The sequence below is a fragment of the Hypomesus nipponensis genome, chromosome 2, assembly GCF_054491055.1.
Source record: "Hypomesus nipponensis isolate SF chromosome 2, ASM5449105v1, whole genome shotgun sequence".
NCBI classification, from domain to species: Eukaryota; Metazoa; Chordata; class Actinopteri; order Osmeriformes; family Osmeridae; genus Hypomesus; species Hypomesus nipponensis.
The window spans coordinates 1,426,141-1,453,052 of NC_140362.1; the positions used below are offsets into that span (position 1 = coordinate 1,426,141).

Consider the following 26,912-nt stretch of genomic DNA (forward strand, 5'->3'; position numbering starts at 1 on the left):
ATGCCGTGACGGGGGTGAGTCTCTCCGTGCCTCCGGTGTCTCTGGAGAACAAGAACGTGTCTCTGGCCTGCTCCTGGTCCTCTGGCTCGGAGGCCAGCGTCCAGTGGAGCAGGGACGGCGCTGCCCTCCCCTCCAGCGCCCGTGTCACCATCTCCCAGGGTTCCCTGCTCATCTACCCGGCTCTGAGGGCCGATGCCGGCAGCTACTCCTGCGTCGTTAGCAACCCTGTCAGCGCTGGCACCGCCAGCAACACCCTCACCATCTACTGTGAGTCCTGCTACTGTCTGCCTTAGCTTAGCTCTCTGCCTTAGCTTAGCTCTCTGCTTTAGCTTAGCTGTCTGCCTTAGCTTAGCTCTCTGCCTTAGCTTAGCTAGCTGGCTCATGTTGAACCCTTGATCTAAGCATTAATGTCTGCCCCCCCCCCCCAGATGGCCCTGACCCCCCCCAGATCACCAAGTCCTCCCCAGCACAGTGTGTGGGGGGTGTGGATGCGGTCGTGGGCCAGACTGTTCAGCTGGCCTGCTCGTCCTCCTCCCTCCCCCCCGCCCTCTTCTCATGGCTTTTGAATGGACAGCCCGTGGCCTCCAGCCAACCAGACAGCAGCGTGCTGACCCTGCAGACCTTCTCGGCCAATCAGAGTGGCCGGTACAGCTGCGTGGCCAGGAACGGGATCACAGCGGGCACGTCACAGCAGGGCATAGACCTGGTCATCACAGGTGGGTTCTGGAGCAGCACAGATCAAACAGCAACCGGGGTGAGTGGCCTTTATCCGCGCGGCCTTTTAATGCCGCCTTATCGGATGTGGCCCAATGAGCTTGACGGGCTAACACAGGTTAATGAACGGAGGACGCGTGCTGCCCGTGTGCCTTAAACTGTCAGAGTGCCCTAAACTGTCAGAGTGTCCTGAACTGTCAGAGTGTCCTGAACTGTCAGAGTGTCCTGAACTGTCAGAGTGTCCTGAACTGTCAGAGTGTCCTGAACTGTCAGAGTGTCCTGAACTGTCAGAGTGTCCTGAACTGTCAGAGTGTCCTGAACTGTCAGTGTCCTGAACTGTCAGAGTGTCCTGAACTGTCAGAGTGTCCTGAACTGTCAGAGTGTCCTGAACTGTCAGTGTCCTGAACTGTCAGTGTCCTGAACTGTCAGAGTGTCCTGAACTGTCAGTGTCCTGAACTGTCAGTGTCCTGAACTGTCAGTGTCCTGAACTGTCAGAGTGTCCTGAACTGTCAGTGTCCTGAACTGTCAGTGTCCTGAACTGTCAGAGTGTCCTGAACTGTCAGTGTCCTGAACTGTCAGAGTGTCCTGAACTGTCTGTGTGCCGGCAGTGTACCTGAACTGCTTAGCTCGTGAGTTCTCCACCTCATCACTCTTTCGTTTGCCCTCCCTCCCTCCCTCTCCTTTCTCTCCTTCCCTCCCTCGGCTCTCTTCTCCTTCCGCCCCTCCCTCCCCCTCCTCTTCTGTCCTCTTCTCAATCCCCTCCCCTTTCTCCCTCTCTCTCCCCATCTCAGCAACCTGTCTCAGTCCAGGGGCTGTGGCAGGGATAGTGATCGGCTGCGTGGTTGGTTTGATCTTAATCATTGTTGCCATTATACTGCTGGTGGGCTGGAGGAAGGGTGAGTATGTGATGGTGTGTGTGTGAGAGTGTGTGCAAGTCTGTGACAATGAGTGTGTGTTGGAGTGTGTGTGAATGAATATGTGTGAGAAAGTGTATGTGCACATGGGAAAGTATGTGTGCGCACTTATGAAATTGTGCTGACATGTTGCTCATTGCAGTGAACCAGAAACTGAAGGATTTGATTCGAAAGAATCCCCCAGAACGTCTTATAGTAAGGAACTCTCTCTAGACTAATACATAGTATTTTCAAAATCTATTTTATTGTGCTTACACACACCTTTTCTTTGCACATCCTTTTCTTCCCCCCTCTCCGCCTTATCTCTCTCTCTCTCTCTCTCTCTCTCTCTCTCTCTCTCTCTCTCTCTCTCTCTCTCTCTCTCTCTCTCTCTCTCTCTCTCTCTCTCTCTCTCTCTCTCTCTCTCTCCCCCTCTCCCTCCCTCCCTCCCAGGTTCAGGGTCCGGTCTCTGCAGGAGCAGGGATAGAGAACCCAGCCCGTCCTCCAGAGCCTCCACTGCACAGTTCGACGCCGCCCCACGATACCCCCAACCACCCGCCCCACTTGTACACCATTCCCCTGGGTGTGCTGAGAGACACACACAGGCAGGACAACCTCCAGAGGGACCCACACACGCTCCAACGCAACAGCCACAGCAACGACCTTTCTCACAACACCCATACCAGTTCACACCCACAGCATGGCCACCCCAGCACACCCACACTCAGTACGCCCCCAGACCCAGCATCCCAGCAACAGCCCAGCGTAGTGATCCAGGCGGGGGAGGGGGGCACTGTGCCCCCCACCGTGCAGGTTAGCCTCAACGCCCCGCCAGCCTCCAGCCAGCACAACAACAACGCTCAGATGCCCAGCGTGATTGTTAACCTCACCTCCTACCCTGCCAACCTCACCTCCAACCCTGCATACAACCCTCAAACCAGCCAGCACACACAACTGTCTCATAACCAACCACAGGTGGCCCAGCTATCCCACAGCCAACAGGAGAGCAGCATTCTGAGTCATGTGACCAGTGGTCGGTCTGGTGTTCAGAACAACCCCCAGGACTTCCTGCCTGACAGGGCGCAGGGCGAGAGGGGGGCCGAGCCCTACCCGCGCAACCTTCCGGCCCGCCCTCTTGTTCCTACTGGCTACACACACTCCGTAGGCCACGCCCACTCCCGTCAGAGCCGTGCCCACTCTGGAACTCCTCGCGGCAGTCGTGGCGACCACGGCAGCTCTGCCCCCCGCGGTGCCCCCTCGCCCCCCCGCCAGCGCCCCTGGGACCTCCTGATGGGCACCCCAGCCTACCCCAACCCCCCCGCCCCCAGGGAGCACTCACCCCCCTCCCGGCTCCGCAGGAATCAGACCCCCCCTCGGAGGAGAGCCCTCCCCAGAGAGGAGGCCCCGGCACTGGGCAGATGGACCCAGACCAGCCCCTCCGCCTCTGTTGGGACGGAGGTTCAGAGGGACAGCAGTGTCCTCCAGACCGAGGCAGCAAGTCACACACACGCCAGTGGTGACAGAAGGAGGCAGCGAGGACGGCAGCGCAGTGGGGATCAGTCTGCCTCTGGGCACACACACAACCCCCAACATCTGTCTTTCTCCAGGCACACACACACACACAACCCACAAGACCCAATCCAGGGGCCTCACAACAGCAGGCAGCTCTCTGCTAACCACGCAGCTGCGCCACTGGGCCCAGCTCCACCACAGGGCCCATCAGCTCCACCACAGGGCCCATCAGCTCCACCACAGGGCCCATCTCCACCACAGGGCCCAGACACTCGAACACTGGCAGACCCAAATCATATCCCACAGACACTCCGGACTGTACAACATGCCACACACGCCAACACGCCACATGGCAACACGCCACACGCCAACACGCCACACCCTGGACATGCCTCACAGAGACTGCCCCCCACCTCCACCCAGCACCCCCCACGCCACAGTAACCTCACTCAGACGGCCCTGGCAGTGCACACGCAAACCACCCACAACCCCTTTCACAACCGCCACCAGCAGACCCAGGCAGCCCTGCTGCACTCCGCGGGCCAGACGAAGGCGCCCCCTCCTCCCCCGGTGCTGCCCCTGGCCCAGTTCCAGACCCTGCCCAGAGAGCGCGTGCAGAAGCCGGACCAGGGTCCGCACCCTCTCCGCCCCCCCGTCAACATGCCCGCAGCCCAGAGACAGTCCCATCCACACCGTCTCCCTGGCAACACCCACAGACCCCACAGACCCCACCCTCACCCCCATGCCCATACCAGCCAGCCACACCCTCGCCGCTAGCCCAATGACCACCTCCACACCCATGCACATTCTCACACCAGGTGAGTGAAACCCATCAGTTTTATAGCAGATGTTTATATCCCTGTGTGTGTGCCTGTGTTTGTGTGTGTGTGTGTGTGTGTGTGCTCATGCCACGTCCAGAGCCTGTAATTTGTCCTGCAGGAGGCTGGGAGGAAGGTAGCTTTTTGGCAGAGCAGCAATTACTGTGAATGACAAGCTGTCTGCCTCCATCCTGCTGGTCTGTTTAGTGTGCGTGTAGCTGTCTGCCTCAGCACATTGTTTGACTGCATCTGTGTTTCACTGCTCAGTGTGTCAGCATCAGTGGAGCGTGTTAAGATAGATGTGTGCTGTGTAATGACAAGCTCTCTGTTCTCCAGGGACAGGGGAACCTAGGAGAACCTAGAAGAACTCAGGAGAACCCAAGAGAACTCAGGAGAACCCAGAAGAACCCAAGAGAATTTAGGAGAACCCAGGAGAACTCAGGAGAACCCAGGAGAGACCATGATTTGCGGCGGGGGAGGTTCCGGCTCGCTGACCCGACCTCTTGACGTCTCCATGGTGACGAGGGAGAGAAGACGGTTTATTTGGCTGCTGTGTTCAGAGTCTCTTGTGTTCAGAGTCTCTGGATGCTGATTAGAGGGATTGTCCTCGTGCTAAACAGGAAGTGCTCTAGTAGCTATGAAGGGGACCCGACGAGGGCTTATTAATTAAGCACTTTTATGTGACTTAAATGACTCGGAAAATAATCCCTACGGTGCATGAAGGAGGAGAGAGAGGGAGGGGGAGACTGTTCTGTTTAAGCAGTGTGTGCATATCCAACAGCAGTCATACATGCTCTGCTTCTGAATACAAATACACAATCCAACTGTCTGTGGCTGACTGCTGCAGTGTGTGTTAGCTGTGTCTGTGCTGTGCATATCCAGCAGTGTGCGTTAGCTGTGTCTGTGCTGTGCATATCCAGCAGTGTGCGTTAGCTGTGTGTGTGCTGTGCATATCCAGCAGTGTGCGTTAGCTGTGTGTGTGCTGTGCATATCCAGCAGTGTGCGTTAGCTAGTGTGTGTTACCCAACAGGTTGGGTCCGACTGCACCCATTTCAGTAGATGTTTTATGAGATCACATGTTTTATTGAATATAATAAAATATTTTGATGACCCCTCGTTGTCTGGGTAGGGCGTTCTCTATAAAAGTCATGTTTAAGCTGAGGGGCTGTAAGGACACTGGTGTCTACAGGGATCACAAACTGCCCTGTGCCAACAGTCATTATGTGTACTTACTCATTTATATGGTTATCTTCTTCCTTGTGAGTTGATCTTGAGGACTCAGGAGGTTGTTGCTGAGTCAGATGAACATGCCAGGGAGGAGATTGTCTGGCTCTGCCTGGGATCAGCAGGAGATAAGGAGAACGTGTTCACCTGCCTGTCAGATCACCTATACAGAACTTCCTCATCTTCAGTCATGAATTGGTGTGTTATAGCTCTGGTTCTGTTCTGGAACATTCTGACACTTGGTAAGTGAGATTACAACGAGAACAATACAATTCCTATAATGACTGTGTGTGTGTAGACTCGAGTCCATACAGGTAATGTTTGACCACCGACATGCTTTTAAACTGCTTGTTTCCATCTTGCTAAAAAATGCAGAACATCAGGACCTTGTAACTGTAAACCACTACGAGCCACTGTGTATCTGTATGAACCACTGTGAATCCTTGTGAACCACTATGAACCAGGGTGAATCATGTGAACCACTATGAACCAGTGTGAATCATTGTGAACCTTGTGTGTTTTTCCAGTGTGTTATGATGCCACAGGGAAGATGTCTGGACCAGGGCATGATTCAACCCCCCCACCTTACTCTTTCAGTAAGTTACTGGAGAATAACCTACTGTATGTTCATCTACTGAAGATGAACATACTGTACGTTCATCTACTGGACATGGGAGGGTATCTCTCCAGGAGCAGGGTTGGAGTGTAACCCTACAGGAGGGTATCTCTCCAGGAGCAGGGTTGGAGTGTAACCCTACAGGAGGGTATCTCTCCAGGAGCAGGGTTGGAGTGTAACCCTACAGGAGGGTATCTCTCCAGGAGCAGGGTTGGAGTGTAACCCTACAGGAGGGTATCTCTCCAGGAGCAGGGTTGGAGTGTAACCCTACAGGAGGGTATCTCTCCAGGAGCAGGGTTGGAGTGTAGCCCTACAGGAGGGTATCTCTCCAGGAGCAGGGTTGGAGTGTAACCCTACAGGAGGGTATCTCTGCAGGAGCAGGGTTGGAGTGTAGCCCTACAGGAGGGTATCTCTCCAGGAGCAGGGTTGGAGTGTAACCCTACAGGAGGGTATCTCTCCAGGAGCAGGGTTGGAGTGTAACCCTACAGGAGGGTATCTCTCCAGGAGCAGGGTTGGAGTGTCTGGGGGGGTTCTGTTGAGCAGCCAGGAGGATAATTCCCTGCTTGCTGATGCTGCTTCCTGTGGTTGATTTGTATGTAAATGTACAGTAGCTATGCTCCCAACCAGAGATGCCCTGTCTGGCCCAGTAATTAGATCTGTCTGGGTAGTCCTCTGGAGTTATAAATAAATGAATAAATAAAGGGATGAAAAAAGAATCTCACAGAGGATGCAGGAGCTGCATTTGTTCTGAGAAATGTTGGTGTGTGTGTGTGTTGTTTCGTCTCAGCCACCCCCAGCCCACCGGCCTCAGATTTGCCAGTGATGTTGATTGTGTGTGTGATTCTGGCTGTCGTCGTGGTGATGGTGTTTCTGGGTATCTACTGTGCCTTCCAGCGCCGCAGGTAAAACACCACCCTTCACCCACCCCTTACCCCCACAACCTCCTTCACCCACCCCTTACCCCCCTACTTCCTTCACCCTGCCCTTTACCCCCTACACCCCCACCCCACTCTTCACCCTTCCTGCCACTACATTCCCCTGCCACCTACACCCACCCTACACAACCCTATACCCCCCTACACTAACCTACACCACCCCCTCTACACACCCCAACACCCCTTGCCACCTACACCCACCCTACACCACCCTATACCCCCCTACACTAACCTACACCACCCCCTCTACACACCCCAACACCCCCTGCCACCTACACCCACCCTACACCACCCTATACCCCCCTACACTAACCTACACCACCCCCTCTACACACCCCAACACCCCCTGCCGCCTACATTCACCCCACACCACCCTACCACTTATACCCACCCTACACACACCCCTGCACACCACTCCACCCCCTGTCCTCTCTCCCCAGGTCTCAGAACTGCCCTGGGCACCTTACCAGCACTCAACAGGACAGGTACTGAGCTGATCTCCACCCAGCCCCTGGAGGTCCCAGAGCAACACTAGCATCCAGCCTCCCAGACAGGGACGAATACCTTCAGGGAGCTGTTGTACCTTCTCCTGCCACCAGAGGGAGCCAAGTGTGAGACAGAATAATGCTATCGATTGCCAACCTCTCCCCTCATTTCGAAAGACCTTTTCAATTTGTGCGGCTGCCCAACAATGCTTGTTCAATAACATGAAATTAAAACACGAAACATGCGCCAAAGGCAAAGATACAGTTGGATGTGGTCCAGTAGATAAACAGAGCAGGAACACTTGCTGCGCTGTGTGCTCTAACTCAGATCCTGCTCCATCTGACACGGCCTGAAAACACTCACAGGAAAATATTGATTCCAGCCACAACAAGAGAAAACAGTCAACCCAGTAGCTGTATCCTGTCTGAAGGAACCTTGAGCACGATACAGCAACTAGTGTTGTCCTGCACTGCTGCACACGTTCAGCAAAGCAGAAGAGTTGGATAAAGACTAAATAAACAATGGAAGATAAAGTAATGTGCAGTAACCAGTCAGTAACAGTCAGTAACCTCCAGCCAGTAACATCCAGACAGTAACATCCAGTCAGTAACAACCAGCCGGTAACATCCAGTCAGTAACATCCAGCCAGTAACATCCAGTCAGTAACCACCAGTCAATAACCACCAGGCAATAACATCCAGTCAGTAACATCCAGCCAGTAACATCCAGTCAGTAACCACCAGTCAATAACCACCAGGCAGTAACCACCACTCAGTAACCACCAGGCAGTAACCACCACTCAGTAACCACCAGGCAGTAACCACCACTCAGTAACCACCAGCCAGTAACCACCAACCAGTAACATCCAGCCAGTAACATAATTTGTTTGTTTGTTTGAACATTTATTCATTATTTATATTGGGGGGTCTGAGCTGTCAGGACCTGCCTGGTCGTCGGTCTACCAACGCTGGACCAGGTCGTCAACCGGAAACCAGCCTCCATGACGGCCAACAGCGAGTTTCCAGGTCCCATCCAACGTCTATAAAGCCGAACAATGGATTTTTGGTGTTTCAAAACCCATTGACATTGTATGATGTTTAGCTAGTGTTCTGCTCCTCTCTCTTACCAACCGTCTCTGGAGGAGGGGATCCCTCTCTGAATTGCTCCTCCCAAGGTTTCTTCCATTTTTTCTCCCGTTGGGAGTTTTTCTGGGAGTTTTTCCTTGTCTTCCTTGAGGGTTTAGGTTGGTTGAGGGGCAGTTCTATGGGCGTATGTGAAGCCCTCTGTGACATGCTTGCGTGTAAAAAGGGCTATACAAATACATTTTATTTGATTTGATTTGATTAAAGAATGACAAAGAACGTAATTTATTTCTTTTTTTTGACAAATAGTCACCAATCAAACATCCTAAATATCAATGGGACCGTAATGCTTGAACATCTATAATTTGGTGCCTGACAATGACTTAGGAAAGACAGACACACACAAACACACAATTTCCACCTAGCAATGTTTCAACCCCTCCCCCTCCAGAGACACAGTAAGTCAACATGACACCTGCTAGACAGATTTGACACACACCCTCACCCTCATGTTCCTTAGCTCTGGAGGCTGGGTGGGTCTGAGTGGAGGTGTGAAATGTAAACTGATATTATTCTATTATGAAGATGGTCTCCATGGTTCTGCCTTTATGTGATCTATATTTGATTTGTCTTTTAGAACGCCACCAACAGAGGCCCACAGAAGCTGCTGTGGATGTTTCCCAGTAATCCTCGATAAGAATTCTCATTCTCTATAGAAAGCCTGTCTATTTAACGTGTTTGTATGTGTATGTGTGTGCATAGGTGTCTGTGTATGTGTGTATGTGTGTGTGTGTGTGTGTATGTATGTATGTGTGTGTGTTTTGCCAGCTTGCAGGTGCGGACTGTGTTCTGTTTACGGTTAGAGTTAATGATTAGTGGTGACTAATTGTTGTCATGGCAGACACAGTTGTTCCATGACCCAGAGGAAAACAATGTTCTTGGGAGAACCCATGTATGATGTCACAGCAAACAGGAAGCAGCATGGCTGAAGCCCACAATACATCCCTCCAGTCCTTACAATGGGAGTTCAAAGGATTGGAAGTTAATTGTATCTTGTGTAACTACATGCTCTTCAGGTTCTTCCCTTTGGGACTTATTTATTCTTCACAATCTGTGCTTCATGTTTTGGCTGCCCGCAATGTTTGGGGCTTCTCGTTGTTATGATTAGTGACTGATGCACTTTTGTAAAGCTCTCTTTTGAAAGTCACTTTGGATAAAAGAGTCTGCTAAATGCGTATATGTAAATGTAGTTCCATAGATAGATGACAGTCATTCCATAGTTACATGACAGTCATTCCATAGTTACATGACAGTCGTTCCATAGTTACAGGTCGTCTGGCCTTGATCCAGATGGCTGTGTCTCTCTGTGTTTGAAGCAGCCATTGAATCAGACCTGTCCTGCTTCTGGAAGCCAGACTGCATGTGAAGTGTTCAGCTGTGGGAGTGGCTGGGAGCAGCCACCTGGCCTAGCATGTGAACACCTCTAACTCTGTCTAACACCTCACCCTGTCTAACACCTCACCCTGTCTAACACCTCACCCTGTCCAACAACCCTCTCTGTCTAACACCTCACCCTGTCTAACACCTCACCCTGTCTAACACCTCACCCTGTCCAACAACCCTCTGGTTATAGGTAGCTATACAGTCTGGCTATAGGTTTCTATCCAGTTATAGATAAATAACTTGGTAAACAAGTGCAACTAACTAACTAACCGCACTAAGGCAACATGAGGTGTTTTACTTTAATTAGTGTGTGTTTTCTCCCGGGAGAGAGTGTGTGTAGACAGAGTGTTGTGTGTACACAGTGTGTAGACCTAGTGTGTGTGTAGACAGAGGGATTGCGCTGATATGGACCACACGTGCGTCAGCTTGTGTGGAAGTGGCATGAACATAAAGCATTTAGTACAACAGCGTTGGACTAATCACTCTGTTCGGATGTTGTCTGGGAGTATGTATTCTACTGTTGACTCTGATTATTGATGCCCTTGGGCTCACTTATTGGCCTTGACAATCACAATGCAATAAGCATAAATGAGCTTAGTTGGGTTGGTTTAGCGGTATCAGGTGCCTAACAACGACCCCTAGGTGTTCTAAAATCACAGTAAATCACAGCCTATTGATTTTGTAAAACAGTTACTACTGACTACAGTTACTACTGACTACAGTTACTACTGACTACCAAGTAAGATTTCACGCAACACACAGCCTCATAAAATGCAATCATTTATTGAAAACAATTCATCATTCCTTCGCCAAGCAATGGTGTTCCCAAAGACAGCTAAATGGTTGCCAAGCAACAAGATTGAGGTGATTGTTAAAATGTAGCTGGACATTGCCATGAATTAGACTATACAACTGTTGAAATAATGTTGGGTCATATTACTGCTTTTTGATGGAGACTCGAGTCTAGACGGTGTGCAGAGCCAAAAACAAGAACAGCGCTCCAACTTCCTGGCTCATTGTAGTTTATTGTAGTTCGTCATTAAGCTTTTTTGTCTTCTTCATCTCTACGGTAACCGCATCATGCACTGGATGCTAACTGTGGGATTAGTAGGTTACTCAGGGAGACTTAAACCTGTCAACCACACATGATCCACAGCTTCAAACCTGTGGACTAATAACACAAATAACTTTTAATGTTTTAGATGGTTCCTTCATTTGCTGTGACATCACAGAATAACAGGATGGATTAATACCAAAGTTCTCTTCACTGACTCAGCGTTCCTCACTGGCCCTCCACACCATGGCATGGAGCATGTGGAGGTTGCCAGGAGCAACACCAGCATGGTGTACCTCTAACATACCTCCCAGATGACAACACATCTTCAGAACCAGGCTGGTGTGGTGCTGGTGCACAGTGTCATCGTGTTGGTGACAGGTTACCTAGACAACATTCTGGCTGTCCACACCTTCAGCAGGAGGTTGTGCCAGAAAGATATAAATATCCTCCAATCATCCTGACCATCTCCTCATCCTCTTCCTGCCCTTCAAGTACAAGAGGGTCGTGGATGTCTGTCTGTATACAGGTATATTCTGGATGCTATTTACACTCAAAAAAAAAACAAAAAAAAAAATAAAATAAAAATGACGATGTGTCCTTGGGCAAGGCACTTCACCCTACTTGCCTCGGGGGGAATGTCCCTGTACTTACTGTAAGTCGCTCTGGATAAGAGCGTCTGCTAAATGACTAAATGTAAATGTAAATGTAAAATAATAATGACCCCCCCCCATAATAAGTTTCTACTACCAGCCTCGCCCCACCAGCCTCCAGCCTCACTCCACCAGCCTCCCCCACCAGCCTCCAGCCTCACTCCACCAGCCTCCCCCACCAGCCTCCAGCCTCACTCCACCAGCCTCCCCCACCAGCCTCCAGCCTCACTCCACCAGCCTCCCCCACCAGCCTCCAGCCTCACTCCACCAGCCTCCCCCACCAGCCTTCAGCCTCACTCCACCAGCCTCCGCCACCAGCCTTCAGCCTCACTCCACCAGCCTCATCCCACCAGCCTTCAGTCTCACTACCCCAGCCTCCCCCACCAGCCTTCAGCCTCACTCCACCAGCTTTCAGCCTCACTCCACCAGCCTCCAGCCTCACCCCCCCCTCCCCCTTCCCTCCAACCCACTAGCCTTCTCAGACAGCATGACAGAGCAGCGTTGCTATGGAGACTGTTTGGAGAGGGCGGGAGATTGCAGTCATATATGCAGGCGCTAATCTGGTGGCTAATCAAATCAAATTTCCACAACGTGAGTGTTTATACTGCAGAGTTAATAGTGCATATACTGTCAAACAGCTGCTTCTGGGTCACTGAAAGACGCCTGCAGAACGAGAGCAGAGAGGAGCAGAGCTCCGTCAGAAGAGCTGGAACACTCTCGAGATCTGGAACACTCTAGAACACCCAGACACACTCCGGAACACTGGAACAATCTAGAGCACTGTGGAAACTCAGACATGCTGGCACTGAGGTAAGACTCTGGTCTGCTCCTTCACAGAGTACAACACAGCAGAATGCAGTAAAATAATCAAGATTTAAACTGAAGATGTTGTTTTGTTCAGTTTACCTCTCTGACATGGCAGGAGATACTGTCTTCAATTAGCAACATTCAATGTGCTTGCTGCTGTTCCGTAAACAAAGTTGTGCATACAGCTGACAGTAGAACCGTACTCCAGGGTGTTAGCACAGGGCTCATGTGGTTGTTTAGAACCCTGGAGATTCTTCACCATGTGTGGATGTCTGATTCAGTGATAATATATATATATATATATTTTTAAGAATAATTAATCTGAACAACACAAATAAAATACTAATAAATGATGTCTAACTTCCGTTCCTGATCAGCCGGGTGCAGACTTTGTCTGTCTCTGTGGCCTGCACGATGAAACGGTGAGTTCTGCTGTTCAATACATCTACAATTACAAACACTGCTTCATTCCAAACGCTCATTCACTTACCTTGCTAAACTAAATTCACTGTGTAAAAGGTTCCATTGTGGTTTGACTCAGTGAATATGTGGCCTCAGAAGCTAAAGGCATTGCTGGTGTGCAGGCGGCTGCTGTTGAAGCAGTTCTGTTTACGGCGATGTGTTTACGTGTTAGCAGTAATATAAAGACTGTAGCTGTGTTTGTGTGTTTGCAGTTTAAAACAAATACTGTAAGATTATGGGCCTGTTTGAGTACAGAACCATGAAGATGATTTTTCACAAATTAAACAATCATATAGAATACATAGAGTATGTACACTAATGTTAACAGAAAAAACGGTACTCTAGTACCAAGTCGGTACTCAACCCCCAAAAACAGGGTGATACCAGAATTACTGAAGTTATGGTAGACCCGAACAGGGGCACCACTAGACCGTCTTACCTGGGGCACGGGGGCGTCACTAGACCCTCTTACCTGGGGCACAGGGGCGTCACTAGACCCTCTTACCTGGGGCACAGGGGCGTCACTAGACCCTCTTACCTGGGGCACGGGGGCGTCACTAGACCCTCTTACCTGGGGCACAGGGGCGTCACTAGACCCTCTTACCTGGGGCACAGGGGGGGGGGTCGCTAGACCCTCTTACCTGGGGCACAGGGGCATCACTAGACCCTCTTACCTGGGGCACAGGGGCGTCATTAGACCCTCTTACCTGGGGCACAGGGGGGGGGGGTCGCTAGACCCTCTGTGGAAGAGCCATGTATGGAAATACTTTGGGTGTGAGGCAGATAACAATGAGAACATCGTCAATCACCAGAAACCAATTTTCAAGCATCACCGTTCATGTCATCGTAGATTACATAGTTTCCCAAAATATGTGTTTTTGAGTTTTGGATGTATATTTACTTTGTGCATGTTGCGCGGAAAACTTTTAAGAGCCCCATGAAGCGTGTTGAATCCACTTCTACCTCTTATAAATCTAGTGTAGATTTCTTTTTGAGCTCTACTGATCTCTAAGTCATCTGCTAAGTTATCTTAATGTCTACACTCAGTCCACACATGTTCTGCCTTTAGACATTGTGACTGTATTTCAGTTCTGTTGTTGTCATAAGTAGGCTACAGCCTTAGATATTGTAGCTGACCGTTACTGTCAAAGAATTTGAGTTGTTCAGTAACCTATTTTAGTTTTTGGCTTTGGTATCAAAATGTCAGTGGTACTGTTGTTACCGTGACAACACTAACGTACACAGTAAAGTGAACGTTCTCAGTGTGCTATTCTGCTGTCTACAGCTCATGAGGATCTGGGAAGAACACCAGCAGGACAAGAAACCCTCCAAGGCTGAACATCACCCAGGAAGCAAACTTCCTCCCAGCACCCTTCTATCCAGACACAGCACCCCTCTATCCAGACACAGCACCCCTCTATCCAGACACAGCACTCCTCTATCCAGACACAACACCCCTCTATCCAGACACAACACCCCTCTATCCAGACACAGCACCCCTCTATCCAGACACAACACCCCTCTATCCAGACACAGCACCCCTCTATCCAGACACAGCACTCCTCTATCCAGACACAACACCCCTCTATCCAGACACAACACCCCTCTATCCAGACACAGCACCCCTCTATCCAGACACAGCACTCCTCTATCCAGACACAGCACTCCTCTATCCAGACACAGCACTCCTCTATCCAGACACAACACCTCTAGCCCTGACAGCACCATGCAGGAATGCCACACAGCTCTGTGTCTGTCAGTTTACGTGGTCACCTTCCTGTCTGGCTTCCCGGCCAACGCCCTGGCTTTCTACACCTTCAGCCGGAAGGTGAGGCAGAGAGCCACGCCCATCGACATCCTCCTTCTCAACCTCACCATCTCCGACCTCCTCTTCCTCCTCTTCCTGCCCTTCAAGATGCAGGAAGTGTCCAACAACATGACTTGGAGCCTGCCCTATTTCCTCTGTCCCCTGTCGGGCTTTGTGTTCTACATGACCATCTACAGCAGCATCTTCTTCCTGACGGCGGTGAGCGTGGAGCGCTACCTGGGCGTGGCCTTCCCTATCAAGCACTCCCTGTGGCGCCGGCCGCGCTACGCCGTGGCTGCCAGCGTCTTCTTCTGGCTCTTCTGCTTCATGCAGCTCAGCATCGTCTTCATCATGCCATACTACAACCCCACGGGCCACCAGTACCACCTTACCGCCTCCAACGCCACCTCCGAACCCCACAGCGCCCAGCTGCACAGGAACGTGTGCTACGAGGGCTTCACCCCCGCACAGCTCACCATCCTGCTTCCCGTCCGCCTGGAGCTGTGCCTGGTGCTGTTCTGCATCCCGCTAATCATCTGCAGCTTCTGCTACATCAACTTCATCCGCATTCTGTCCCGGCTGCCTCACATCGGCCGGCGGCGGCGCCTCCGGGCCATCGGCCTGGCGCTGGGAACCCTCCTGGTGTTCCTCTTCTGCTTCGGCCCCTACAACGTGTCCCACGTGGTGGGGTTCATCACCAAGGAGAGCCCGGATTGGAGGGACATGGCCCTACTGCTCAGCACCTTCAACGCCTGCCTGGACCCCTTCATCTTCTACCTGTCGTCCGCGGCCGTGAGGGGCACTCTGGGCAGCGTGACCCAGGCCTTCACCTGCCGCGTCCGTAGGTGTCTGTCCTCGCACGTGTGCAGGGCCTGTCTGAGAGGCTCCAGCCCCACCAAAGGAGGAGAGGGACACAAGCAAAGGGAGGTCAATGCTCTCTGAACCCTGACGCCTGTGGCCGAGATTTAGTTTTTGGCGTGTGGAGACAGGATATGACTGCTGTTTATGTTTTGGCAGAGTGTTTGTTCCCTGTGTGTCTCTGTTTGATCAGCAAACATCCTCCTTGGATTAGAGCGGCCTGTGGAGGGATACGCTTCTGTAAGATGCATCACGACGAGGACCGACGGCTTCCTGGAATCACAGGGCGTCATTGTGTCTGAATAGGTATTGTGTGCAAACACCTGCTGTGACTGACCAGCATACAAATGTGGATGTTTGTCATTTACCCCAAAAGACAAACACACACAGGGACTGACTGATGTTGTGGATTGACGTGAGCGCTGCTTTGATGAGTTTGAGGAGGGAAGCGGACCTCACATTTAGGACATATCCTCTAAGGTCTCTGCCCTGGTTGATACGCTCCTCAAATAAGCATGACAATGGTATCAACTATGAGTGAAATGTCCCTGATACCCCCTGCTGTACCTAAGAGCCAGCTCTATTTGAGCACTCAGAAGGGCTGTGTGTGTGTGTGTTTATTAGTGTGTGTGTGTTTTGGCATGTGTGTGTATGAAGAGGTGATTATGGACTGTTCAAAAGCCAGAGTGGTGTAAAGAACATATAAATAATGTTTGCTTCATGAAATGAGTATGGATCCATAGCGCCGCTGGTGAAATGAAGGCTGCATATTTCCCGTCTTTCTTATACCTCATTGATATATTTATGACCCTTTACCAAAGTCAGCAGCATTGCCAAATTACAGTATGAAGAATGAAGTGCAATAAATTAAAAGGATGAAATGAAACGCCTGACATGTTTACCTAGTAATAATGAAGTCACTCAGTCACTGAACAGTGATGTGTTGAGATAGCGAACCTTGACCCTGTAGCCAATATTGAGACCAGAATGTTGTGTTTGCTTACTACAGATAATGTGCGTGTGGAGTTTACAAAGCCTAGAACTGCTGCAGAGCACACACACACTATCAGAAGCACACACACACACACACACACTACCACACACACTATCAGAAGCACACACACACACACTACCACACACACTATCAGAAGCACACACACACACACACACTACCACACACACTATCAGAAGCACACACACACACACACACACTACCACACACACTATCAGAAGCACACACACACACACTATCAGAAGCACACACACACACACTACCACACACACTATCAGAAGCACACACACACACACACACTACCACACACAATATCAGAAGCACACACACACTACCACACACACTATCAGAAGCACACACACACACTACCACACACACTATCAGAAGCACACACACACACTACCACGCACACTATCAGAAGCACACACACACTACCACACACACTATCAGAAGCACACACACACACACTACCACACACACTATCAGAAGCACACACACACACACTACCACACACACTACCACACACACTATCAGAAGCACACACACACACTACCACACACACTATCAGAAGCACACACACACACTACCACGCACACTATCAGAAGCACACACACACTACCACACACACTATCAGAAACACACACACACACACTACCACACACACTATCAGAAGCACACACACACTACCACACACACACTGTCACACACCCACACACACCAACTTGTTGCATCGTCATTAAACCGATGCAACAAGAGCGGACTACAGAAAGATCGGGTCTCCAGAGAGAAATGAGATCAGATACAAATGTATTAATTATTTACTGCATCTTCATTTGTGATATAGGGTACTTTATATACTGTAAATTGATCTTGTGTTTTTATATAACTGTTGGTCAAATTAACATAAACTGAATATAACAGAGTGTGATTTATAATAGTAAAATGGGGTTCATCCCTTTTTAGAATAGAAACCGTTGTCCAGGCATACATATACTGACTAAACTGTAGTAATACAATTGTTTATTACTATTAATGATAGTTAACAATAGTAACAATAACATTACCTAAAGAGGGTACAGTTTCTGGGGATAAGTGAGGTGCTGATCGGTCCGTTTTGTTACAGAAATGTTACAACTGATATTTCTGTATATTTAAAATAAGAATGCATGCCATATTTTCCAGACTATTAAGCCCAATTTATACTTCAGTCGCAGACACTTTTGAAAAGGTCGCCGACAAAAATGACGTCACGGTCGACACTTTTACCATTGTGTTATCTTCGGGTCATTCTGACACGAAGTCATTGTGACCCACCGTTGTTTGCAAAAACTTTACCGCATACAAAAACAAAGTGAAACATTTTGTTTTAACCGTTGGGCTGTCTCAGACCCCCCACATTGCGAAGGTTAAAAGAAAAGTATTTTTATTTGCTTTTGTATTGGGTAAAATTGGGTAAACACAACGATGGTTCGTTATGAACCTTTTGGTCATGTGACCCGAAGGCAGCACAAGGGTTAACCGTCGCTTGGAAGTGTCGCCCATAGATATATATATATATATATATATCTAGGAGAGGAGGAGGAGAAAACAGGAGAAATTTCTACTGGCGCTGATGTCGTCACATAGTGAACATTTTAAATAGTCAAGTTTCTCCAATTGATCACCTAGGCTACAAAGTGTTAACAATGTAACCATGGCTATGAATGTAACGGTAAAATTATTCTGTTTACGTCACTTGAACTTTGAGCACAGGTGACTCTGTATAAATGCAGCAGCTTGAGCAACACTTTTTTTCCCCCGACGGCGACCATTTCAAAAGTGTCGGCGACATAGATATAAATTAGGCTTAAGTTGCACTTTTTTTTCATAGTTTGGCTGGTCCTGCGTCTTCTAGTCAGGTGTAACTTATATATCAAAATAAATATAATTTAATATGTTTTTAAATGTTAATTCATACTGATTGACATGAACCGATGAGTTCAACGGATTCTGTGACGTGGAATGAGATCGGGAGCCTGGTGAACTAGCTTACTGCTAACTTGCTTGTTGGACTCGTTAGCTTGTCATGTTAATTTAGCCTATTCAGCCTCCCAGGTATGTTCTTTATGCTATTGTGTAGCTGAATAACTGTTAATTTGTTAAGTTATCATACCGGACACCTATTCAGCCTGTTGTTCCGTGTGCTATTGTGTAGTTGAATAACTTGCTTTTCCAGATTAAACGTCTGTTCCTGGTCTTGGATTTTGTGAAATAAATTTCTAAATAAATGCAATTTATAGTCCACACTCTTAAGAAAGATGTTATTTTTGTGACACAATAAATGTGTGAATCATAAAATAACACATTTTGTGTTGATTTTTGCAAATAATGTGTTGCATGTGGCACCCTCTTCAACACACCAGAATGTGTTACATTAATGGCCAATCACATTGCGTATCCGATTCCAGCTTCTGCTGAGAGAACTCTGTCCTCTGGGATTAACCGACAAGGAGCAGCAGAACTGATGAACGGATAAAATGTAGTTTAAGTAAAAAATAGTAAAAGTATATACCGAAGTATAACCTTAACGGCTGTAGTGAATGCTATGTAAGTTAGCCCGAAGCTTAAACTAACCTTACCTCTGACTCATTTACATGCACACTAGCGGGGAGAGTTTTAGTATTTAAAGTTAGGCTAATATATCTCTTGGCAGACATGCTAATTTAACACAGTTGATTAAATTATTTTACGTTAGCAAAGTCAATTTGGGCCGACAGAAAGCCATATCCGCTAAAGTGACTCCATTAATTGCTGGAAAATATAATGACCCAGCAGGCCAAAAAACTATAGCTTTGATAGGTACTGTAACTAGCTTTAAGGTAATATTAGTTAATATAAAGGTGTGTTACGTCTGTGCTCGAGCAACTAGCTAAACCTTTGAGAAGTTGTCATGAAGAGTAAAGCCTTTTGATATAAAGTTGACTTGTATTTTTATCTGTTTCGTCCGTGTGGAGTAAACTTCAAATGTTATTTTGTTGGGGCAGTTGATATTGAATTTGAAAATCGCACCATGCCTTTCTTGTTTGGCTGGCTTGCCTGTGAGGCCATTAAAGATCCCATGACATGCTGTTTTTGGACGTGTTTAAATAGGCCTTACTGGTCCCCTGATACTGTATCTTAAGTCTCCTTCCCGAAATTCAGCCTTGGTGCAGAATTACAGCCACTACAAGCAGTCACACAATGAGCTTTCCTCAGGATGCGCTGTTTCTGTGTCTGTAGCTTTAACCTTTAGATGCGTGAGTTATAAATATTTCAGACGCTTCCACCAGAGTGAGTTATTTTTTACAAAACGGAAGCTAGCTAGCTTTAGTTAGCTTCCGTTACCTAGCATAATACTCGTGGCAATGCTACTACCTGCTAGTGTTACTCGTTATTATCAGTGTGGGCAAAGCAGAGAAAGGGGAGGTAACCTTCCCTATTGTGACGTCACGATAGGGGATTTTCAAAACCGAGCATTTGAGCTCTCATTTTCTCAAAGGCGGAGAAGAATACCCAGGGCTTGGTTTACAACTATTGAAATTTCTAGCCACTGGGGGACCAAAGGCAGGCTAGGGGAACTCGTACTGATGTTAATAACCTCCTATAGTGAAGTTTTCATGTCATGGGACCTTTAATGTGATGTACATCAGCGTTATGGCACACTGTTCAGCTTGAAAGGCATGAAAACGTTTTTTTTTCATACCGTGATAGAATAATTTTGCCTGCTATTGGATCAGATTATTAGTGTTGTATATATATATATATATATATATATATATACATTTATAATGGGCCAGACATAACATTTAACCTCTTGAAAATGGATAAGGGGGAAATGTCAGACGTGCTTCTGACCATGTGCCATTATTTGATGTATTTTGGCTAGTGCAGTGTTTCTTTGCCACAGCCATCTTGTAAATGTGCTATATGACTCGTCACAATTCTAGAAAATAACAGAATAATAATGCATTGTTGCCAGACTTGAATTTGATTAATCACAATATTATAGGCCAAGTAAAATTTGATTGAAGTCAAGTTACTTATTTAAAATTAAGTAAAAAAAAAAAATCATTTTTATTCAACTAACATTAACATAATAGTAAAATGTTAAATGATTACACAAGTCATCAATCATTTTATACATAAGAAAGTGAAGCAAACATTTTCCTCTCATAATACAGACTTCCTGCCTTCTAGTTTTAAAGGGACTTGTTGCTATGAAGTTCTTCCTTTACTATGTATTTATGCTTTTTTCCTTTTTTCTTGCAGTGGCCCAAAAGGAGTCAAAAGGACACACGTCCACCAGCAGACCCTGGACCACTGGCAAAGAGAGTGCTTGTAGCCATTTATAAAGATGGTACTGAAACATGCAAGAAACCCTTTACTGTTGCAGATGCCTCACAGCTTTAGCAGGCTCGTCACTCAGAGTTTTCACATTCAGTGCAATTAGAAAGGTTTCTCAAGTACAACAATGACTTCCAAGACTATGTTGACTGTGACACAAGTACAGATGTTAGGGACTGACAAGTTCAAAGTAAGGGTCGCCACAGTGGAGCTAGAGTTGGTGGAGTTTCAAACTCAAAAACAAAAAAGGTGACCATTTTCAGTGACTTCCATACTTTTTTTAACACTAGCAAACTTTACCTGACATAATCCACTTGTTTGTTCATGTGTTTTGTAGAATGACCTGGCAGCACAACTAAAATCTCTTCTGGAGACAAAGGCTTCAGACATACTGACTGAACGTCAACACACAGGCACACTATTAGGCCGTAAGGGGAACCCTGTTATCATTTCATCCCGCTCCACAGTCTGGCATCTACGCAATCTGTAGCTCATAAAAAAGAACGAGTTGTGCAAAGTTACCAAAAAAAAGTTTGTCGCTGAAATTCCAGTCGATTGTCGATGCGAAGTCTGTGCAATACAGTCCTGCGAAAAAACAACATCTGCCTGTCTCACAGGCACTTTTGCAGCCGCAGTTTATCACATGCAAAACACTGTCAGGGGACGGATTTCTGATCATCCAAGTGACGTGCCACTCTGTTGACAAAATCAGCTACCTTATTGGTATAGAACGATCACGTGTCGAATCGTGCCACCAAAATCCTATTACGCTCTAAAGAAACTAGTTCTGCATAAAACAAACGCATCGACAATCGACTGGAATTTCAGCGACAAACTTTTTTGGGGTAATTTAGCATGACTCGTTCTTTTTTATGAGCTAAAGATTGTGTAGATGCCAGACTATGGAGCGGGAATCATTTTCTAAAATACTTTTCGTGGTTCACCTTGCAGCCTATATCCACCGACTGTAGAAAGAAGCTTGTCAAATTAAGTGTCTGTGATCTTATAGAGAACATGGATTGTAACCAGTGTGCAAAATACCTGTCAGTATTCAGGGGGGGGTCCCCATCTCTCGATTGTTGCGCAATACCGATCTAAATTTGCTCAATATGCATTAGCCAGGGACGGACTGGGAGTAAAAATAGCAGGGCGTTCACGGTGGCACAAGGTGGGCAGTTTAAAGATCTGGTGATGTTTGGAGGTGGAGGGGGGCCGACAAGACCCACAGGTCTGAGGTAATCCACGGGAAGGGGGCTCCAGGGAAGGGAGTAGATCACCCCAAGGTCCTGATGGCGTGCAGGGAGATGGGAGCTGCGCCTCCAAGGAAGGGGGGGGTCATGTCTCCAGGAGAAGGGGTGAGGCAGACCAGGCCAGGGTTGATGATGTATGGGGGAAGATGGGGCAGGGTCTCCAAGGGGAAGGGGGCCTCAGAACAGAGTATATCCAAAGGTGGTCAGACTGGCTGGTCTGACCCGTCCTTCAGCAGAGAAGAGTTACAGTCCCACTGAGATGTGGAGAGGGAGTACCTGAGCCCTGATTTAAACCTCTGCATGTTTCGCCTGTACAAGGAAAACAATCCAACATCCACTGCAAAGTTCTGGCTCTATAGGGATCTCTTCAAGCAGCAGAACCTCTGTTTTGGGCAGCCAAGTAGTGACACTTGTGTGACGCCCTGTTCTCAAAATGAACAGCTGCTACCACAGATGGAGAAAGGTTGAAGATCGCAGCTGAGAGTGAGCTTCACCACAGGAAAGCTGAAAAAGCGTACACCCAGTTGCAGGCTGACACATAGTGGGCCAAAGCCCACCCAATGGATGTGGTGAGGATGGACTCAATGATGGCTGAGTAGAAGTGCACCATCAATTGTCTTTGGCAGGTTGAATTTCTTCAGCTGCTGTTGGAAGTACACCCTCTGTTGTGCTTTCTTGGTGAGATGGATCATACTGCTGAAGTTCTGGGCCTTCTGTTGAATTGAAGATCAGGTCTGAAAGGCGTGAGGATGTGAGACTGCTGCGGACATCTGATGTTATTCTCTTTTGAGCACTGAAGGCTTTTTCGCAGTTGGCAGAGCTGATTAGCAGAGCAAGAATAATCTGAACAAGGAACAGTAATCTTAAATTGTCTTTATAACAAGACACCCTAACCCTAGACTGGAATTGTAGCTTTTTGTATCTATCTCTTTGTGCGTGACAAGTGCCGTAAAAGGCAAGTCAATCTTTTAGGGGATAAAGCGACAGAGGCAGTGTAGCGTTTCACCTTCCCTTGTAAAAAATCTTAGCGTTGAGCGACAAATCTAGCGACTTTCCGTCACTTTGCAGCAGCAGCAAAATAACTAATTGTATGTTTGTTGTCATAGCAGCCAATCATTTTAACTCGTAGTCAAACGATGGTGCGTCACTGAAATCTGTGCTTAACGTATTGTTTTCCTCAAACAATCTACTATCCTGTTCTTTATAAATCACAGTTAACGTGGGATTGACCGCACGTGAAAGAGCCACTGACCCCGCCTTGACTCCTCCCATAAATGAATATGCAGATGGACTATAAATGCTCTCCTGAGGTAATTTCTTTGTCTGAATTACCGTATTTCTTCGAATAAACGGCGCCCTTGAATAAACGCAGCACCAAAAATAAACGTTATTTAATAAACACCGCAGCGTCTATTTGAAGAAATAAGGTGACTGAGATCGAGGTTCTGACAACAGAGGTGGAGGCAAGAAAATGTGTCCTGTTTTGTGGCCTGTTAGTAAGGTATTAGCGACACAAGAAAGTCGGCGGAGTGGAAAACTGTTGGGAAAATTGAAGATGTAACACATTTATCCTGTATAAGAATGATTCTGTGTTCAGCATTCCTTGTGTGTTGAGAGAGGCCTACCCCCAAATCTGAACTTTGGGGAACACGAGGCATATGTAAACAAGGTGACCTGGACTGACCACTCTCTTACTGGAGAGGCCATAAAAGATGTCTGGCATTATCTGTGTTGGGTGAATCATGTGGTCAAGCTTACAGGGGTTAAAAGGCACACACACTCAAACACGCACGCACACACGCCTGCGCCAGGTCTATGCAAGGAGCCAATGAAGAAGAGCAATGGAACATTTGCATGCCTTTGTCTTGCCAAGGACTGTAAAGAGCGGTTCTGCTTAAATAGCTAGCTAGCACAACATGCTAGCGGACAAACTTTGTAGCACATGGCGTGTGATGTTTTTGTCTCCTTGTGGGCCGGCCACAAGCAATAAACTTTCTTAAACGTGTTCATCGACTGACTGTGCAATGCTTGATAGATTAATATTTCTGACAAAAACTGTCACTATTTGTCCCTTTCTTTTTTTTAACCTTTTTAGCACTTTGAGATTTAGCTAAATGTAAAGTGCATTACAAATAAAATCATTATTATTATTATTGGGCCATAAATGTTGTTGGTTCAGAGAACCGAATCATGGCAGAAATTAAGAAGAAATGGTCTGATGTAAAACTTTAAATGAAGAAACGAGTGGTGGCGCATTGTACAGCATGGCAGCTATAAGGTTAGCGTGACATGCATTTCCTGAGTGATTTTGTCGTTCGTTTGACAACCTCAAGTTTAACAGAAGTTATTAAGTGGTGGCGGATTAAACAGAAGGCCTTTATAACCTAGCATTTACCGTTTTGGTTTTGGTATTTTGATGTGATCATCCACATTAATGATCAAACTTTTATTTTTAAGTTTTTTGAATAGTCAACGTCGTAAACGTAGTAGTGGAAACTTTATTTTGTAATGTTTGGTGAGCTTTGGCACTTTTCAGTTAGAATTTGCCATGTTACAGAGCAACAAGAGACAAGACATGGGACGGTCCGCACATTCTCTAGCCTGGCTGCCAGCCCAACTCAGCCCCGTCCACAAAAACATTTGGTCAAGAAGTTGGGTCGGGGGAAGCTCGGTTGAAGAAAAACTATGTCCGAACAGGAGCTGTTCGGACCAATGAAATTGTCAGGGTGGGCTTTATACGATGATGGACAGATGATCAACAGTAATGTAATCAACCACGTCACCAAAGAGTGCTTGAGTTGAATTTGTTTTCAACAAACAACATATTATGTTGCTGTAATTGGTTGTAGGCAGTGTGCGAAATACGAGGGGGTCCGGGGGGGCTCGACCCCACACATTCTCACGTCAAGTAAATCTTTATACATGGCGTGAAAACTAGCGTATGCCAGCTTTTTGTGTGTATGCAACGTTTATACATCAGGCCCCCTGGTTGTCCTTTTTGCTAGCAATGGCCTGTCAGGAATTTAATTAGATGACCCATATAAACTGACATCGGAGGTTTTATTGAAACACAATAGTTAATTGAAGATGAGACTACTTAGCTTACTTGAGTCCCCGAACACAATCACAAATTTCTTCTGAAGCAGGTGCCGCGCCTGCTTGTGGTTCTCAAACTTGAATGTGTCATTCTGAAATATCAAAACAAAGACTAGTTTTATTAACATTATTTAAGGAAATGTAAACTGATGTCATTAGGACTTGTACTTGGTCCAGCGTTACAGGCAAACCAGGTGGGATAAGTGTTTTGTCTGTGAAAAGACCAAGTAGGCCTTTACTTACCATAGTTGGCTGTTATTCTATTGACTGTATCGTACGAATACTGGTTTGCACAGAAAATACAGATTTAAGCAGGTGTCTGTTAAGCAAGTACCAAGGGCACCAGACCTTTTTCTTGAGCTGGGCCTCAGACAGATGGTTGTCCTTTTGAAGTAGGATGGACCAAGTCCTTGTACACCATAGGCTGGACTGTGAAAAGTAGCACCAAGTCCTTGTACTCCGTATGCTGGACTATGAAAAGGAAGCAATTTGCCAAAATCAAAATACTTGCGCCACCATGAGGCTGTTTCATATCCTTCTCACAAAAACTTCTTAGCAATGGCCTGTCAGGAATTTTATTTGATGACTTCATAAAACTGACATCGGAGGTTTTATTGAAACACAATAGTTAATTGAAGATGAGATTACTTAGCTTACTTGAGTCCCCGAACACAATCACAAACTTATTTTTACAGATTCTTTATGATTCAAGTATATATTCAGTTTTTTCTTAATGATTTATTCAGCTGATTATTTGATTATGTTAGGTGTATCTGGCTATGCTGGCTGTCTATGCATTATGCCTCAATTTCCCATGGTTGTTAAAATTCATTCATTTCTTATTTTTTTCAAATGTCACTTTAGAGTTGGCAAAAACTTTAAACTTAACCTCAACTTAAACTGTCGTTGGCAACATTTTGTTTTTGTTTTCAACACATCCAATAATACATTTTGTGAAATTAGGTTTTGTCATGACAGTATTGATAACATAACTGTCTGATTGGTCAATTGTTTTGTAATATCCCTAAATACATTGGGTACCAAGTAATGGCCTTTTTCAAGCAATTCTTTGTAGTGATGTAATCTCCACAACTCATGATGAACAAAACAGAGTTTAGACAGTAGAGTTCAGGGAATTGCTAGTCAAGCTGTTTTTGGCAATTTATGAGACCCCCAAAAATTGTGAAGTGTCAGGATACTGCAACTCAGAGGATGACTTATTCATTCGGCCATAAATGTGTCACAAAAATCTAAATATTATACGATTACGTTTTTAAGAAATAATTTACATTTTAAAGCCCAGTCATCCTTTTTAAAGCTGCCAGCCACAAAAGAACAAAACAAAGGTACGACAGTGGGCCAACCCTATACAGGGCCGTAAGAGGCGGAGCCAGCACCTCTACCGCCCTACACACACAATAACCCACAACTAAACTAAAGGAATGAACCAAAAACTAAACAGCCGGTCTCACCAGGCCAACCAAAGGAAAGCTAAGGCTAACACTGGCTAACTGGACACGATCAGCCTGCTGCTCACACCAGCGCTGGAACTGAGCGTAAACAAGCGAGAGACCTAGACCACCCTCTTGGGTGACCTTCATACACTCCCGTGAGCCTTAAAAGAAAATGGAATCTCTCTTTCTAAAGAAATCAAACAAATGCGAAATATTCAAACAAAAATATAAACGATTACTAAACAATAAACCTAAATATCCAAAAATAAGAAGAATCAGGAAAAAGTTGCATCAGCACCTAAAAGTATTTATTGAGTTCCTATGTAAGCCTTGGACTTTTTGTTTGTCTTTGTGTGTGATTGTTTGTGATCAGC

General features: G+C 46.9%; 3 protein-coding genes and 2 long non-coding RNA genes across 13 annotated transcripts in view; 4 read left to right on the forward strand and 1 right to left on the reverse strand.

The window, feature by feature from the left end:
- LOC146300329 (uncharacterized) overlaps positions 1-5,049 on the forward strand; it is a 14,078-nt gene extending 9,029 nt beyond the window's left edge. For all 8 annotated transcript variants that reach the window (XM_084702200.1, XM_084702201.1, XM_084702195.1 and 5 more), the window contains 6 exons: positions 1-267; positions 429-716; positions 1,506-1,610; positions 1,771-1,823; positions 2,061-3,937; positions 4,274-5,049. In XM_084702200.1, the coding sequence (XP_084558326.1) occupies positions 1-267; positions 429-716; positions 1,506-1,610; positions 1,771-1,823; positions 2,061-3,896 (2,549 nt within the window). In that variant the 3' untranslated portion in view covers positions 3,897-3,937; positions 4,274-5,049. The remainder of the gene's footprint in view (positions 268-428; positions 717-1,505; positions 1,611-1,770; positions 1,824-2,060; positions 3,938-4,273) is intronic.
- Positions 5,050-5,175: 126 nt separating this feature from the next.
- On the forward strand, positions 5,176-8,564 carry LOC146300330 (uncharacterized). The gene is made up of 5 exons (XM_084702210.1): positions 5,176-5,403; positions 5,689-5,757; positions 6,565-6,679; positions 7,153-7,197; positions 8,138-8,564. The coding sequence occupies exons 1-5, from the start codon at positions 5,352-5,354 to the stop codon at positions 8,241-8,243; spliced, it is 387 nt and encodes a 128-aa protein (XP_084558336.1). The 5' UTR covers positions 5,176-5,351; the 3' UTR covers positions 8,244-8,564.
- Positions 8,565-11,522: 2,958 nt separating this feature from the next.
- LOC146300331 (uncharacterized) lies at positions 11,523-14,288 on the forward strand. Its single transcript, XR_014765114.1, has 3 exons — positions 11,523-12,240; positions 12,615-12,659; positions 13,985-14,288. It is a non-coding gene; the product is annotated as an uncharacterized LOC146300331 (long non-coding RNA).
- A 25-nt stretch (positions 14,289-14,313) lies between these two features.
- Positions 14,314-15,962, forward strand: LOC146300332 (free fatty acid receptor 2-like). The gene has a single exon (XM_084702211.1). It carries the CDS (start codon positions 14,426-14,428, stop codon positions 15,446-15,448), a length of 1,023 nt encoding a protein of 340 aa, XP_084558337.1. The 5' UTR covers positions 14,314-14,425; the 3' UTR covers positions 15,449-15,962.
- Positions 15,963-25,029: 9,067 nt separating this feature from the next.
- On the reverse strand, positions 25,030-26,475 carry LOC146300333 (uncharacterized). Of its 2 annotated transcripts, none has more exons than XR_014765142.1 (3): positions 26,374-26,475; positions 25,433-25,555; positions 25,030-25,176 (listed from the first exon to the last, which is right to left on the reverse strand). It is a non-coding gene; the product is annotated as an uncharacterized LOC146300333 (long non-coding RNA). The 2 variants fall into 2 exon arrangements; XR_014765136.1 differs by lacking the exon at positions 26,374-26,475 and adding an exon at positions 25,742-26,341.
- Between the last annotated feature and the right edge of the window lie 437 nt (positions 26,476-26,912).

Excerpts from the sequence above, each read along its gene's own strand:
- LOC146300332 (XM_084702211.1), top strand. The coding sequence starts at position 14,426 with ATGCAGGAATGCCACACAGCTCTGTGTCTGTCAGTTTACGTGGTCACC.
- LOC146300330 (XM_084702210.1), top strand. The coding sequence starts at position 5,352 with ATGAATTGGTGTGTTATAGCTCTGGTTCTGTTCTGGAACATTCTGACA. Across the intron at positions 5,404-5,688 it reads CTGGAACATTCTGACACTTG|TGTGTTATGATGCCACAGGG; the intron begins GTAAGTGAGATT and ends GTGTTTTTCCAG. Across the intron at positions 6,680-7,152 it reads TGTGCCTTCCAGCGCCGCAG|GTCTCAGAACTGCCCTGGGC; the intron begins GTAAAACACCAC and ends CTCTCTCCCCAG.